This window comes from Crocuta crocuta, unplaced genomic scaffold (genome assembly GCF_008692635.1).
Source record: "Crocuta crocuta isolate KB4526 unplaced genomic scaffold, BGI_CrCroc_1.0 scaffold1047, whole genome shotgun sequence".
NCBI lineage: Eukaryota > Metazoa > Chordata > Mammalia > Carnivora > Hyaenidae > Crocuta > Crocuta crocuta.
In genome coordinates, this window is record NW_027531287.1 from 166,488 (window position 1) to 184,039 (window position 17,552).

At 38.0% G+C, this 17,552-nt stretch overlaps 2 protein-coding genes and 1 pseudogene across 2 annotated transcripts; all 3 read right to left on the reverse strand.

Annotated features, from left to right (window-relative positions):
• Positions 1-3,347: 3,347 nt before the first annotated feature.
• On the reverse strand, positions 3,348-4,298 carry LOC144237759 (olfactory receptor 5L1-like). The gene has a single exon (XM_077771463.1). The coding sequence runs from the start codon at positions 4,296-4,298 to the stop codon at positions 3,348-3,350; it is 951 nt and encodes a 316-aa protein (XP_077627589.1).
• Positions 4,299-10,277: 5,979 nt separating this feature from the next.
• LOC144237761 (olfactory receptor 5D18-like) lies at positions 10,278-11,080 on the reverse strand (annotated as a pseudogene).
• A 3,660-nt stretch (positions 11,081-14,740) lies between these two features.
• On the reverse strand, positions 14,741-15,691 carry LOC144237762 (olfactory receptor 5L1-like). Its single transcript, XM_077771464.1, has one exon. It carries the CDS (start codon positions 15,689-15,691, stop codon positions 14,741-14,743), a length of 951 nt encoding a protein of 316 aa, XP_077627590.1.
• Positions 15,692-17,552: the final 1,861 nt, after the last annotated feature.

The window sequence follows — 17,552 nt, forward strand, 5'->3', positions numbered from 1 at the left end:
TGTGTTTATTATGCAAGATATGCTAAATGTCTAGTATTTGAAAACATAGAATCATTTTTTAATGTTCTTTAAGTATAAAAACAATACAACTATTGAATTAAAAATTTTTAAGTTCTTAGGGTGTCTGGCTGACTCAGCCAGTAGATCCTGCTACTTTGATCTTGGCGCTGTAAGTTTGGACCCCACGTTGGGTATAGAGATTGCATAAAAATAAAATCTTTAAAAAATTACTTAAATTCTCAACTGTAATTTTTAACATTTACAAATGAATGTACGAGATAAAGATACTTATGTTTATTTTAAGTCAACTATTCCCATAATCCTTTCAGCCTTCCTTGAACATAATACGTTCATGAAAGATACACCCAGTATAAGGACTGATTATGTCATCGCTGCAAGCGGTAGAAACATGATAAATTTCCAAACAAATTAATTTTTACATCATAGGTTTACACTATGACATTAGGAATAACACCCCTAACACTTTGTTACATTTCACATAATGCTTTAATCTTTTTCATTCTGACTCAGTGAATCTGATATCAAATAAACCTAACTGATTTTTCAGAGTATTCTCCTCAAATAATGGGCTCTTAATTGTCAATCCATCCTCATTGTTTGATAAATAATTAAAATAGGTGATAAAGATAATCATGTCTACTTCCTTATTCTAGGTGTGATAAAAGAAACCTTGACATTCCCAATGACATGCCAATAAGGACCAATCTACTTATCTGACTAGAGCCTTGATCAGGACCCCAACCATATGTCCATTCTTGCACACCAGAATCTGACCCATGTTCTAGGTCTAGATACCAGGAAACCCTTCATCATCTCTCTGGTAAGGTTATCTCTGTTTCAGATGGCTCAACAAAAAGATATCAGATCATATTCAAGATTGAGGCTTAATGGTTCTCTCTGTTCCTATAGTCATACATCTGAGTATTTAAAACAACCTCAAAAGACAATCCAGCATGAAGCTAGATATTCTCATTATCACTTTTTTTGCTTAATACAATATTTCACTTATCTAAGGCATTTCAGAATTTATTTTAAATGAATGTTATATTTAAGAAGATGATTCCTCTGTCCAAAATGTCATTGTTAAATTGTAGGTAAGACTTTTCTATATCATTGAGTCCAACAAATATAACAGCTGAAATCTTCTTACCTTTGTTTTCCCTGTTTTGTTCTAATTTTTCTCAGACACATGGGTTTCCTGCTTTTTAATCTTAATAAAGCTGGTCCCTTTCAACTTTTTTTGCTAGAGTCTGTCCAATCTCTGCTAGTTTCATTTTGCTCATATCTTCTCTATCCTGCTTTGACTATTTCTTCAGTAACTTATAGAAACAAGACAATACACATTCCCAAAGTTTTAAGACCTCTTCTATTCTCCCCACCCCGGGACCCCTTGTTCATCTAAGCCAGGCCATCTAAGACAAAACTGTAGCATAAATGCACTTTCTCTTCCTTGCATGTTCCGATATGTTACTTTTGCAGTGACTAAATATTTCTCAATAACTGTCTAGATCTAAGGGTAAGTTTCCCCCTCTCATGCTGTTTTCCAGATATCCTACATCAAAATTAATATCAATCTGTCTCTAGAATCTGAAAACAAACCTGCTGATGGCAAAGGTAAGGCCACTCCTGGTTGGAATTGATGGAGATATTCTTATATCTATATTACAACCTTTGGGACTTGAACTTTAGGGATAATGTCTTGCTGTATTCTCTTGAGGTCATGAAATAAACAATTAAAATTAATCACCTTTATCTGATGAAATTCTTGAAAATATGGAACAGCATTAGGAGAATTTTGTACAAAAATTTATATAAATGTATTTTTGATTTATTTATTTAGTTTCAGAGAGAGAGCATTGGAGGTACAGAGAGAGAGAGAGAGAGAGAAAGCAAGTATATCAAGCTGGTTCTATACTGTCAGCACAAAGCCTTATGCAGGGCTTGAACTCATGAACCATGAGATCATGACCTGGGGCAAAACCAAATGTCACTTAGCTGACTGAGCCACCCAGGTGCCCCCAAAATATTATATTTTAAAATCACTTCTCCAACTCCTAATTATTCTCACACCTACTTAAAACAATTATCAAAATTATGGAATTATAGAAACCATCTTTATCAAATTTTGAATGGCTACCATATACCAGGCAGAACTCTCCCCTTCCTACCATCCACTCCAACCCTGCTGGAGAAGGGTGAAGATCCTTCTTTTAGGTCATCATGATTCACTGAGAGTTAAAGCAGAAATATTTAAAAAGTTAGATATTGAGTTGGGAAAATTATCTAGTCCCTTCAAAATCTTGTTCTATTTCATTACTGTTTCCCACATCTGCTTCCTCCAGCTAGTCTGACCTCCTTGATTTTGTCCCTTGATTTTTGTTTTCCAAAAATTTTTTCCCACTCTTTCTTTTATGGTCTTTTCTACTCATCTTTCCTGCCAACTGGAAAGGTTGCCCTTAAGATTTGTTCGAATGTGCCTTTGAGTGAAATCTCCTTTGAACTTACTGTTTTGCTTCAGGAATTACTCTACTACCCAATTGAGTGATTAAGGTATTTCTCATGGTTCAAATATATTTTAATACTAATTATTTTCTTTAATTGTATATGGCTTGTTTTATCTTACTAAGATAAATTTTCTATGAAAGTAGAGATTTTTCATTGCTTTGTTCACTAATACATCCCAAGCTCCTAGATGAATGACTCACTTGAAGTCACTGTACCATGAATCTTTATTGAACAATAAATATGGCCTTCCAAAGGAACTAAGAACAAATCCAAACTACTAGAACTATGAGGAACGTTAGTGCAGAGAGGAGATAGTTCACAAAGAATGATAAGGATGTTTTAGAGTAATTATTGAAACTGCACTAAAAATAAAACAAAATATAAACAAACCAAAAGAAATATTCACTCCACTGAACTTCCTGTCTTCAGTCAGGTCTATTATAACAGAAATCTTGACATTTTCAAGATCAGGAGCAGCATGGTGTAATTACCAACAAATGGGAAAATATGTCAAATATTCTCCTTTAGAATAACTTGCAGGTAGTTTTGCTAAAGTTTTACCATGTTGATCCATCCGGCAAGCATTTTTGTATATCCATTAGATGCAAAACTACACTACTAATATAGGAATAATACACAAGTGGTCACATTAAACGTGCTTTTGAATTATCCATAAAAGAATATATGGCTCAATTAGATAAGCAAGTGGAAAATTAAAAAGTATTCCTACTCCTCCAGCTTTACTTCCCTACGTTACTTTTCCAGTCACACTCAACTAAAACCAGCCTGTCATTAAAGTCTCTGCTGAAACGCTGAGTCTACTAAATAAATGGTTTTACAAAAGGTAATGTAGACCCCAACATTTTCTTGAGAGCTTCTTTCACATCCTTGTTCCTCAAGCTATAGATGAGGGGGTTCAGCATGGGGATCACTATCGTGTAGAACACAGTGGCCACCTTGTCAGTATCTGTACTGTTGCCAGAAGTGGGCCGGCAGTAAATGAAAACGATTGTTCCATGGAAGATAAGGATGGCTGTGAGGTGGGAGGCACAGGTGGAAAAGGCTTTGCGCCTTCCCTCTGCAGAGTGCATCCTCAGGATGGTGATGAGAATGAGCAAGTAGGATGTGAGGATGATCACGATGGTGGTGAACTCATTGACAGTCGCCACGATGTAGAGCAGCAGTTCATTCACAGTGACATCAGAGCAGGCAAGGGATAAGAGAGGGGGTAGATCGCAAAAGAAGTGATCAATCACATTTGATCTGTAGGACGGGATCTCAAGAGCTAAACACAAGTGGATCAGAGAACATGCCATCCCACAGAGGTAGCAGCCAGACACCAGCTCCATACAGAGATTCCGGGACATGGTGACCGTGTACAGCAGTGGGTTGCAGATGGCCACGAAGCGATCATAGGCCATCACAGCCAACAGGAAGACCTCAGTTACCACACATGTGCAAAACAAGTAGAACTGCACCATGCATCCCAGGAAGGAGATGGCTTTGTCCATTTTTAAGGTATTAGTTAGCATCTTTGGCACGATGATCGTGGAGTAGCAAAAATCCACTAAGGACAAGTGGCTGAGGAAAAAGTACATGGGAGTGTGAAGGTGAGAGCTGACTTGAATCACTGCAATCATGCCCAGGTTGCCCAGCACCGTGACTCCATAGATGAGAAAGAACAGCAGGAAGAGGAAGACTCTCAGCTCAGGGGCTCCTGTGAATCCGAGGAGAATGAACTCTGACACACTGGAGCAGTTTCTCATGCCCATGGCCCCATTTGATTGAGGTTGGAGAAAAATATTAATAGTCATCCTCCATTATACAATCCCAAATTCATTTTTTGGCTGTCTATTAAAAAAAGACATAAAAACACATAAGATAGTTAAAATTTCCAGTGAAGAATTAGGACATGCCTTTTGTGAAGTCTAGGAAAAGTACAGGCATGTGGAGAGATGCATAAGGTCACACTTCAATTCACAAATCACACAAAAACATCTACATCCATCACAGTGTCTATGATTCCTTAAACGAATCCTACCCAATTTATAGCTTGACACTGAATCATTAGAAGAACATTCCACATTTCTTAATTAGTCACAATGTTTTATGAAACTCAAAGCCCTTTTTCCTGGCAGAATGGTTAATGAGTCCAGGAAACATTGAGACCCCAGCAAATAATGTTTTACAGCACTCAATATCCTTCTCTGGTTTCCCCTGTAATGATGACAATCACGTATAACAGTGATTATATACCCACAAGTGTTCATTTTTTAGCAATATGTTTCAGATGGAGAAGAAGCTTTTATACTCTTTGCCAACATTGTTTCCTACAAATTAACATAATCCTTTTCTTACTATTGCTCTTTAATGTCAGCCTTTGTACAGGGAGTTCCTATTTGGATTCAAACTTCCTATAACTCTGACTCTGAAGCCTTATAAGAACTATTATGACAAATAAATTCGCTGCTTTAAATCTGTTTGAAGAATGGATCATAGATGTACTTGTGAAAGTATTATGAAAATATTTGCAGCTGCATGGTAGCATTATTTCTGACAGTCAATTTCAACAATAATGTGTCAAACAAGAAGAAAATGGTCAGCTGCTCTGGGCAGCTCAGTTGGTTAAGCGTCTGACCAGCTCAGTTTGTGATCTCAGAGTTACTGAGTTCAAAGCCTGATTCCTGCTGTCTGCTTTCAGTGCAGGGTCTGCTTTGGATCCTCTGTCTCCCTCTCTCTGGCCATCCCTCGCTCACATATGCTGTTTCTCAAAAATAAATAAACATTAAGAAGATTTAATAAATAAGAGGGAAACAGTGACAGCTATGGTACATATATATTATGGGAATGTATGCAGCTGTTACGAGGATATTTTTGAAGGCCATTTAATGACCTGAAAATGACTATGATAAAGTGGTAAGTTGAAAAATAGTGAGCCAGAAGGCGTAGCTAGAATATTATATATGCATACACAAATTGTTGGCATGTTTAACCCTCACAAAATCCATGAAACATAAATATTTTTTTCTCATCATTTGAAAAAGAAATGGAGATACTTGCTTGATGGTGTAGAGGCACCAACTGATTATTACTGGAGGAAAGACAGTCTTCACAAAAGTTCAACACAGTCAGGTATGTCCCCCTTTTGTCAAATGATTTCAAAAAGTAAAAGATATATATGTGCATTAAGAAATCCCAGTCTGGAAGTAAATAGTTATTCTGATAGTATGGTTTTTCTCTCTTCGATGGTCAGTAAAAGAGAGTCGTCTTTTCCTGAGTCCAATGTAGTATATAATTTTGAAACCCTTGCCTCTATTCAAGTCTAAAGGTGAAAACTCAGGCTTTTGATTATTTATAGAGAAGTGGTTTTAACCAGGAGGGATTTTGTTCCCTCTGGTCCTGTGTCTTTGTCCCAAGACTTTTTGGGTTGTCCCAATAGGAAAGAGTGCTAGTGACATCTAGTGGGTAGAGACCAGACTTGCTGCTGAAGAGTCTGATGCACAAGGCAGCCTTCCTCTCCTCCCCCCGCCCGGACATACAGATGCAAGCAGCTCACACAAACATCAAAATATTATCAGGCCTGAAAGGTCAGTAGTACCAAGGTTGAGAAGCCTGCTATGGAAAGACATTTCTCAGTGCTATGCACAAGACCAAAAAAATTCCTCTCCTTTCTGCCTCACAGGGGGTCCCTATTCTGTGTCCCTGTAGGGATAGTCCTGAGGGTCCCTTCCTGCAGCTCTCAGCACCAGAGACACTGTCAAGGGAACCTCCATAGGATCTTTTCCAGGTTCCAAGGATGGAGTCAGTGTGAGAGAAGAGGAAGGGGAGAGGGAGAGACCAAGCATTCTCCCCAGTTTACTTCCCGTCTTCCTTCTTACACCAGCAGCTGTTACCAGGTGGTTGTTCCTGCAGATTAAACTGTTTCCATTCCCCATTGAGACTGTTTCTCCCTACACAAAAGTGTGTTCAGGAGGAAGTGATCAAAACATGGCATTTCTTAAAACACTCTTTAATCAAGAAAGAATGAAACACAGACTCCCCTCCATTACAGTTCCTCTTTTTCATAGAAATGGCCATAAAATTATACTTTTGAAGAAAAAAGAGAAAAAAAGCATTCAGCTCCTAGACAATATCATTGATGCCCATCCCCAGGAAATGAGAGCGTGGTCCAACTTCCTGTGGGAGACCTGTTGTCTCTCCTGGTTCTGGAGATGTTACCATGGAAACGTTTTATGGTTTTGTGTGTGAGAATCTCTGGGACCCATGTTCCCTAGGCTTCCCAAAACAATTATTGATCTCTCTGAGTTATCAGTGAGTTACCAATAAAACACTACTATCCTGAGACTCCAACAGCTTCTTCCATGAGATATAAACAGGAAGACAAACTATCCCAGCTTAGCACCTATTACTGTAAACCAGCAAGGTGCCTCTCAGAGTTCATGATGCATTGTACTGCATTGTATGCTGCCTCCACGCATTGCTTTGTGAACCAGGGATCATACTGTGGTGATGAAATAGATGAAACTGTCTTACAAACTCTGCCTGTGTATATACAGAAGCTCCTTCCTGGAAGGCACAGGGTCTGAATCAAACCAGAGTTCTGTCAAATATCAGCAACAGGTACCAATAACAAATCACCTTTATCTAAGAAGGTAAATAATGCTCACATCTACTGACCACTTTCTATGACCCAGTTACTATCTGGATACAACTAGTAACACATTTTTGCTTTTTTAAAAAATATTTTTTAAAAAAAATTTAATGTCTATTTATTCTGAGAGAGAGAGAGAAAGAAAGAGAGAGAGAGAGAATGAGCAGGAAAGGGGCAGAGAGAGAGAGATACAGAATCTGAAGCAGGCTCCAGGTTCCCAGCTGTCAGGACAGAGCTGATGCAGGGCTCAAACCCACCAACTGTGAGATCATGACCTGAGCTGAAGTTGGAAGCTCAACCAATGAGTCACCCAGGTGCCCCATTAACACATTTGATATTTATAACAATAAATGAGATCACTACAGTAATGCACCTTTACAAAAAGGTGAGGCACCGTCAGTTGTAACTTGCCCCAAGTTGGAATCACTGATAAGATGAGGCCATGTGCTGCTTTTGGATCTGTGCCCCCGCATATGAGGGTGTGAGGAAGAGCAGAGCTACCGGTGGTGCTGGGGTGGCATCTCCCTGCTGCTGGACCCCAGAGACCATTAACCAGATTGGGCCAGGGTTTCTTCCAGGTCTGCTCCTTTACTGGCTCTATAACACCACTTAAACCAATAGGGTTCAAATAGCTGCCTGTGGCTTGTGCCCTTACATACAGTCAACATTTCAAGAACTTCATGGATGTCATTAGTTACAAGTCATCAGTTTCCAAAATTTCAATAACCTATGTGCATTCTCCTGAGATTGATTCATTTGATAATTCTCTGAGTTTGAAGCATGTTTCTGGGTGTCTTTTCCACCTACCACTTTCAATAATTCTTTGCCCTCAATTTTCAAAAGCAAAGATCCCCAATCTAAAGAGAGATTGAGAGAGAGAGAGAGAGAGAGAGAAAGCTTCCAAAACCTAAAACATAAAAACATTTTGAAATACTGCTTTCCAGGAAGCGTGAAGTTTGCTTAATCAAGACTCTTCAAACCCAAGTTTCTCTCTGGCATATGCAGGCTCCTTTTCAAGGAAAATAATGGCTTTAGGGTGTGTATTTTAACCAATACAGACATGGTTTGAAATCAGACATATTGGAAATCAATGACCATATTTGTTTCCCATCTGTGCCTTGTGTTCTTAGTGCACCCGGAGACTATGGTCACGAAAGCCTCCCCCTGACGGAGGAGATGGTCTCAGGATGGCATCTCTAAGGAGCGTCTTTGGTTGTCATGCTTTATTACATCATCCGGGCGACCCTCCCACAGGGAAGCTGCTTTGCTTGTCTATTTATATTAGACTTAAAGACATGGCAGGCATTTTTTAAATACAAAAGTTCTATTGAGGTTGATTTCTTGGTTGTTATCCATAAATTTAATATCGTAAAGATGAAGCTCTAAGTTTTTGATGAAATGTATTTGGAACACATGATACCGCCATTTTAGTAAAATACTGTTAGCAAGTTTCAATGAAATCAACAATGTGTTAAATTTCCTGAACTTTTTAATTACATTGTTTTAATCAAGGTGTCTCTCCGTGGGAAGTGGGAGAACAATGGACATGCTTAATGGTTATATGATAAGTGTTAAGGAGGCCTTGTGGTAACCTCAGGAATTAAGGAAGTGAGTGGTTCCAGTGCACATGGGTAACTCAGTAAATTGGGTGTGTGATTCAATCTTGGCTCAGGCTATTGTCTCATGGTTGTGCGATTGGGTCCCACATCCAGCTCTGCTTTGAGCAGGGAGCCTGTTTGGGATCCTCTCTCACTCTCTGCCCCTTCCCTGCTCACACACTGTGTGTCTCTCTCAAAATAAATAAATAAACCAAATAAAAAAGTGAGTGGTTCCAATGATCCATGACAAACCACTTCCAAACACAACTGTTTATCGAATGGATCACTGTGGCATGAGTCTGTAAGTTAGTTCTACTAATCTAATCCTGAATGACAGATCATGGCTTGCTCTGCTTATATGTATGATATGAGCTTGGCAATTTAGGTGATGTAAGAAGGCTTCACACCCGTGTAGGGCACTTGGCTAGATGCCAAGTCATATTTTGGAGGAAAGGGTGCCAGTCTGTGCCTGTTCATATGGCAGCTTTCCTGAGAGATTGTGAAAATCCCAGGAGATTGTGAAATTGTCACATTGCTTCTCAGAGGCTTAAACCTTGCCCAACTCATTGCAGCTACGATCCGTTAGCCAAATCTACTCAGAAAAGCAGACAAACTTCCCAGATTCCACCATGTGATTGGAAAAGCTGTACAGTGGCGTAGACACCAGAGGACTGGGGAATTTTGACCATGGTTGCAACCTGCCAAGCTGGGTAACAAACCTTTTTGAAAGAATTAATTTCCAAAATTTTGCCCTTTGACAAAATTGGAGAATCTCAGTATAATTTTGTGTAATGCATAATTTTTAAAAAAATTTTTGATGAAAAATCATTTTGAGATATTGGCACGTAACCTGGAGGGAGTCGAAAGAGTTGAATGACCTTACAAACACAGCACAGTTTCTGTGCTCATTTACGCTTAACATGACCAAATAGTCTCAGTATTTTCATTTATTAAATAGTGGAAATAGGGGTGTCTGGGTGGCTCAGTCAGTTAACTGGCCGACTGCGGCTCAGGCCATGATCTCACAGTTCATGAGTTCGAGCCCTGTGTCTAGCTCTGTGCTAACAGATCACAGCATGGAGCCTGCTTTGGATTCTGAGCCTTCCTCTCACTCTCTGTCCCTCCCCTGCTCACACTCTGTCTCTCTCTATCTCTCTCAAAAACAGAAACATTAAAAAAAACTTTTTTATGTAGAAATAGAGATGATACTAAATGTTCTTGCTTTCTAGTATTAAGTGATATCTTTCCATGGATACATGAAATAAAAATCAAAAAATTATGCTGCCTCAATTTTGTAGATTAGAAACCAAAGTTGAGAGGGGCTTCTGATTTTTTTTTTCCAGTAAGCAAGAGAGTACATCAAGGTCAGTCTCTTTGGATCAAATCCACCTCCTTTCCTTTGTACATCAACTCTTCATTATTTTTAAAGGTATCTTTACAATCTACATTTCTGGGCACACTTGATTTACATTTCAAAGACAAAATCTACTCAAAATACATGCTTAAAGAGAAAAGACTTTAGTATCCATTAACTTGCTGACTGCATCCTTGACATTCTTATTTCTCAGACTGTAGATCAAGGGATTCGGCATAAGGATCACCACTGTGTAAAACACAGATGCCACTTTGACTGTGCGCTTGGAGTGTTTGGAGTTAGGAACACAGTAGAGGAAAAGAATGTTCTCGTAGAAAATGGTGATGGCGGTCAGGTGGGAGGCACAGGTGGAGAAGGCTTTGCGGCCACCACTGGCTGAACGCTTCTTGAGGATGGTGACCATGATAAATACATAAGACATGAGAATGATGAGCAGTGTGCTGATCACATTAAAGGTGGCAAAAATAAAAAACAGCAACTGATTCATGTAAATATCAGAGCAAGACAAGGAGAGCAATGCAGAGAACTCACAGAAGGTTTCAGGTGTTGAAACCCTGAAAAGATCATTGGATGGCAGAGCATGTGAGTATCAAGGAGCATGCTACTCCCCATGCATATGATCCAACCACCAGCATGGCACTGAGTTTCTGGGACATGGCCACTGTGTAGAGCAGAGGGTTGCAGATGGCCATAAAGCAGTCATAGGCCATCACAGCTAAGAAAAAGGATTCAGCTACCACAAAGGTACAAAAGAAAAAAATATTGTACTACACATTCTAGAAATGAAATGGTCCTGTCTTCTACAGCTAGGTTTGCCAAGGCCTTGGGAACAAGGATGGAGGAATAGCAGAAATCGACAAATGAGAGGTGGCTGAGGAGAAGGTGCATGGGTGTGTGCAGTTTGGAGTTAATCTTGATTATAACTATCATCCCAATATTCCCTATAACAGTGACACTGTAGATGGCCAAAAAATCAAAAAGAGGGGGACTTGCAGTTCTGGGTAATCTGAGAAGCCCAAGAGAGTGAACACAGCCCCACTTTTATTTCTCTCTGACAGTAACATGATGGTTTGTGTTTGTCAGAGTCAGAATCGGTCCTGAAAATAAAAATATTAAAGACAGTGAGTATATAAAAAGCTTGCCTCACTACCTCTTACCAAGACTGGAAGATGAAGCAAAATATCTTTTCATAATTTCTCTATGTGTTTATTATGCAAGATATGCTAAATATCTAACATTTGAAAACATGAAAACTGTGTTTAAATGTTTTTAAGTTAAAAAGCAATATAATTATCAAGTTAAAATTTTCTAAGTTCTCGAGGTGCCTGGATGACCTAGCCAGTAGAGTGTGTGACTCTTGATCTCAGTGTTGTAAGTTTGATCCCCATGCTGGATGTAGAGATTATGTAAAAAAATTTTTTTAAATAGTTTAAGTTCTCAACTGTATATTTTAATACTTACAAATAAAAATATGAGATAAAGGAATTTATTTTTTATTAGATCAAATTTTCCCATAATGTTTTCAGTTCCTCTTGAACATTGTAAGTTCATAAAAGATACACCAGTAGGATATGACTTACTATGTCAGCCCTATCTCTAATCAGTACAAAAATGAGAGATTTCCAAACAAAGTATTTTTTACATAGTAGGTTTACCCTCTTACAATAAGAATAAACACCCCTAACACTTTAGGCTATATTTCAAATAACACTTTAATCTTTTTCTTTATGACTCAGTGAATCAAAATAGACCTTAATTCATTTTTCAGAGTAGTTTCCTCAACTAATGGGCTCCTAATTGTCTATCTTTCCTCATTATTTGATTAATAATTAGAATAGATGATGAAGAGAATCATGTCTATTTCCTAATTCTAGAGGTAACAAAAGAAACCTTGACTTTCCCAGTGACATGAAAATATGGACCTATCTCCATATCTGTGATGATTACCCTGATTGGAACCCCAACCATGTGTCCGTTCCTCCACACCAGAGTCTGACCCACGTTCAAGGTCTAGATGCCAGGAAACTCTTTATCATCTCTCTGATAAGGTTATCTTTGGTCCCACAACCCAAGAAATAGTTTCAGATGACCCATCAATAAAGATATCAAATCATATTCAAGAGTGAGAGCTTAATGGCGCTCAGTGTCCCTTGGTTTATACATCTGAGCATTAAAGACAACCTCAAAAGACAATTCATCACGAAACCAGACCTTCTCATTATCACAGTTCTTGCTCAATACAATATTTAATTTATCTAAGGCATTTAAGAGTTTATTTTAAACAAATTTTATATGTAAGATGATGATTCTTGCATCCCAAATGCTATTATTAAGTTACTGGTAAAACTTTTCTATATATTGAGTCCAAGAAATATAACATCTGAAATCTTCTTAGCTTTCTTTTCACTGTGTTGCTGTAATTTTTCTCAAACACATGGGTTTCCTGCTTTATAATCTTAACTAAAGCTGGTCCTTTTTAATTTTTTTCACTAGACATTCTGTTGAATCTCTGTTAGTTTCATTTTATTTAAATCTTCTCTATTCTACTTTGACTATTTCTTCAGTAATTTATGGAAATAAGACAATGCACATTCCCAAAGTTTTCAGACCTCTCCTATTCTAACACCCCAGGTACCCCTTGTTCATCTGACCCAGGCCATCTAAGACAAAACTGTGTAGAATAAATGCACTCTCTTCTCCTGGCATGTTCAGATATATTACTTTTTTCTGTGACTAAATATTTCTCATAACTGTCTAGATCTAAGGGTAAGTTTCCCCCTATCGTGCTGTTTTCCAGATATCCTACATTGAAATTAATATCAATCTATCTCTAGAATCTAAAGCAAACTTGCTAATGTCAAAGGTAAGGCTACTCCTGGTTAGGACTGCTGGAGCTATTCTTATATGTATAGTACACCCTTTGGGACATGAACCTTGGGAAATAGGTCTTGCCCCATTCTCTTGAGGTCATGAAATAAACAATTAAAATTAATCACTTTTCTGTGATGTAATTCTTAAAAACCCGGAGCAGCAGCTTTAGGAGAATTTGATACAAACATTCATATAAATATATTTTAATTTTATGCATTTAATTGGAGAGAGAGAGAGTATGAAAAGGCAGTGAGAGAGGGAGAGAGAGAGAATACCAAGCAGGCTCTGCACTATCACCACAGAGTCCATTACAGGGGCTTGAACGCATAAATCATGAGATCATGACCTGAGCCAAAACCAAGAGTAAGGCACTTAACTGACTGAGTCACAGGTGCCCTCAAAACTTTATATTTAAAAATCACTTCTCCAGCCTCGGATTACTCCCATACTTTCCTACAAATATCAAAATTATGGAATCATAAAAATCATTCTTATCAAATATTAACTGGCTACCATATACCAGGCATAACTGTCTTCCTCTCTGCTATCCATCTGAAGAAGTGTAAAGTTCCTTTTTCTTTTAAGTCATCATGATTCAATGACAGTTAAAGCAAAAATACCTAAAGAGCTAAATACCCAGTGTTGCAAAAATAACCTAGTCCCTTTGAAAGTTTGTCCTATTCTATTACTCTTCCCTGCATCTGCTCTCCAGCTATTCTGACCTCCTTGCTTTTGTTTCTTTATTTTTGTTTTCCAAAAAAATGTTACCCACTCTTTCTTTTATGGTCTTTTTTCTCATCATTCCTGCCAACTGGAAAGCTTGCCCTTACGTTTTTGTCTGAATGTGCTTTTTCAGTGGAAACTTTCATGAACACACTGTTTTACTTCAGGAGTTATTCTACTACCCAGTGGAGTGAATAAAGTTCATATGGTTCATATGATTCATATGGTTCAAATATATTCTTAGTACTAATTATTTTCTTTAATTGTATATTGCCTATTTTCTCTTGCTAAGATAACATTTCCAGGGAAGCAGAGATCATTTATTGCTTTGTTCATTAATATATCCCAAGATCCTAGAAGAATGAGTAGCATAAAGTCAGTATACCATGAATCTTCATTGAACAATAAATATGGCCTTCCAAAGGAACTGGGAATAGAGCCAAACTACCAGAATTACAATGAATTTCTGTGCAGAGAAGAGATAGTTCACAAAGCCTGATGAGGATGTTTTTAGAAGTGACTTTTGAAACTGAAGTCACAATAAAACAAAATATAAACAAACCAAAAGAAATGTCTACTCCAATGACTTCTTGTCTTCAGACAGGTTTATTGTAACAGAAATCTTGACATATTCAAGATCAAGAGCAACATGGTATAATTACCAGCAAATTGAAAATATCTCAAGCATTCTCCTTTGGAAAATTTTACAGGTAGTGTTGCTAAAAGTTTTATCATGCTGATCCATTCAGTAAATATTTTTTGCATATCCATTAAAAGCAAAATTACATTACTGATATAGGGATAATCCAGAAGTGGTCTCAAAACGTGCTTTTGAATTATCCATAAAATACAGGATATGTGGCTTAATTAGATAAACAAGTGAAAAGCAAAAAAGCATTCTGAGTCCCCCAGTTTACTTCCCTACTTTACTTTTCCCTTCACATCCACCCAAAAGTAGCCCATCATAAAAAGTCTCTGCTGAAACTCTGACTCTACTTAAGAAAATAGTTTTTCAAAAGGTAATCTAGATGCCAACAATTTCTTGAGAGCTTCTTTCACATCCTTGTTCCTCAGGCTATAGATGAGGGGATTTAGCATGGGAATCACTACTGTGTAGAACACTGTGGCCACTTTGTCAGTATCCATACTGTTGTCAGAAGTGGGGTGGAAGTAAGTAAAAAGGATTGTTCCATGGAAGATAAGGATGGCTGTGAGATGGGAGGCACAGGTGGAAAAGGCTTTGCGCCTTCCCTCTGCAGAGTGCATCCTCAGGATGGTGATGAGAATGAGCAAGTAGGAGGTGAGGATGACCATGATGGTGGTGAACTCATTGACGGTTGCCACGATGTAGAGCAGCAGTTCATTCACAGTGACATCAGAGCAGGCAAGGGATAGGAGAGGGGGTAGATCACAAAAGAAGTGATCAATCACATTTGATCTGTAGGATGGGATCTCAAGAGCTAAACACAAGTGAATCAGAGAACACGCCATCCCACAGAGGTAGCAGCCAGACACCAGCTCCATACAGAGATTCCGGGACATGGTGACCGTGTACAGCAGTGGGTTGCAGATGGCCACGAAGCGATCATAGGCCATCACAGCCAACAGGAAGACCTCAGTGATTGCATAGGTACAAAATAAGTAGAATTGCACCATGCATCCCAGAAAGGAGATGGCTTTGTCCTTGCTTAAGATATTAGACAGCACCTTTGGCACAATGATCGTGGAGTAGCAAAAATCCACTAACGACAAGTGGCTGAGGAAAAAGTACATGGGAGTGTGAAGGTGAGAGCTGACTTGAATCACTGCAATCATGCCCAGGTTGCCCAGCACTGTGACTCCATAGATGAGAAAGAACAGCAGGAAGAGGAAGACTCTCAGCTCAGGGGCTCCTGTGAATCCGAGGAAAATGAACTCTGACACACTGGAGCAGTTTCCTGTGTCCATTCCTGCCAGGTGTCACGATTAGGAAAACAAATGATAAATTTTGTGTTTCTTCTAAAAAGGGAGGAAAAGCAGGTTAATATTAATTCTTGAAAAATATAACATTGATATCAAACCATGTGTCTATAAGATGTAACAGAAACACAGTGGTCAAGTAATTCAAAATGTTTAATATCTCAGTGGATCCCACTGATCAAAATTGACTTAAACATTAGCAGAAGCTTTAAATGATTGGAACCTTTATCTATCAATATATTTATGATTAAGTTCAGTTGCTTGATGGAATGTAAAATAGATTCAATGATGTATTCAAAGCCATTCAAAAATTAGCTTCTGTTCTCTGAAGAAACTTCAGCTGTCCAGCAGAGTAACACCTACTCTGATTCTCTAAAACAGTCTGTCTTTTTTTCTTTTTTCTTACCTGTGTCTATCATGAATATAAATTTGGAACAAAGTTTTCTCATATTTTATTTGGAAAAGTGTATTTGGAAAAGTGTGACAAAATTTTTTCAGGTTTGTGGCTCACAAAAACCCTTTAAACTTTGAATGCTGAAACAAGAGATTTAAAAGATACATTGAAAGTGAGAGTTTTACCATCAAATTAACTAAGTGGTCTAATCAATTATAATAATAAAGATCTATGCTAATAAGGAATCAGAAGAATGGAACTCTTGAGTACATTTTTCTGGAAAATAATGAAGAAGCATGAATCCAAAGTCTTGACCCCTACAACAATAAAAGCTATATGATATTTTTATTAGCAACTCTATTCCTCATAAGTTATTGAAAGAAATATTTAGTTAAAAGGACAAAACTGTTGAGAAACTATGTCCAAAACTATATTGCATCACTATTTATAATATTTGCTATGAAAAAATTATTTTCAGAAATAGAGAAAGTGTTAAGCTTTGGTGCATTATATCTAGGACAGAAAATTATCATGCTATTTAAAATTCCATTTTGGAGGGTTTTTTTTCTTAAAGGATATTGAATAGTACATTGGGTGTATATATAGACATGTAAATGAAGATGCACACATAGAGATATCTATACACATGATAGAGATCTTTCTATCACTGAAAGATTTCACCCGCATTGAAAAAGAGGCAAGTGAATGCTCTCCAAATTCTTTAAGTAGTTGGTTGGAGAATAGATTACATTGTATGTTCCATATAAGGGAGATCTACCACTGATACCTTTCCTTAAAGAAAAGGCAAATAACAGTTGAAGGATTCTATTCTCTGCCCCCACTTCTAGACAGCACGGGGAGTATACTCTTGACTTCTACACATATGTCTAATGAAAATTGAGTGAAGAGGTTCTGGAATGGAAGCCTATCTTGGTATCTTCTCCATATCTTGAGCTAAACTTAAAGACGTGGAAACATATCACTTTCCTTTAGTCATGGTTTTTCATTACCTGACCAAGAAAACAAAACAAAACAAAATATCTGACTTATTTGGCTTGCCAAATTTTCTTCTTAATCTCCTGGGCTGATAATAAAAATACATTTCGTAACAAACCCAAAACAAATCCAAAGGAATTGTCTCCTCTTTGAACCACAGAGAGTTCCTAGGTCCTGACTCCCTATGACTGTCTGCCAGGACACAATGCGACCCTCAGCATTAGTATGACATTTAGTAGTCCCCACATGGTTATACATTCTAGATTCGGTGAGAGAGTGGTCTGAAAAATGGGTGGTAAGAGACATGAGATAAACAGAGAGAGAGACAGACAGACAGAGAGCGAGAGAGAGAGAGAGAACAAGAGAGAGAGAAGAGGGTTACCATTTGCTTATTCAGCATTCTTTTACACACATCCATGTTTTGAGTTACAGAGAAAATTGTTCTAAATTCACCATTAA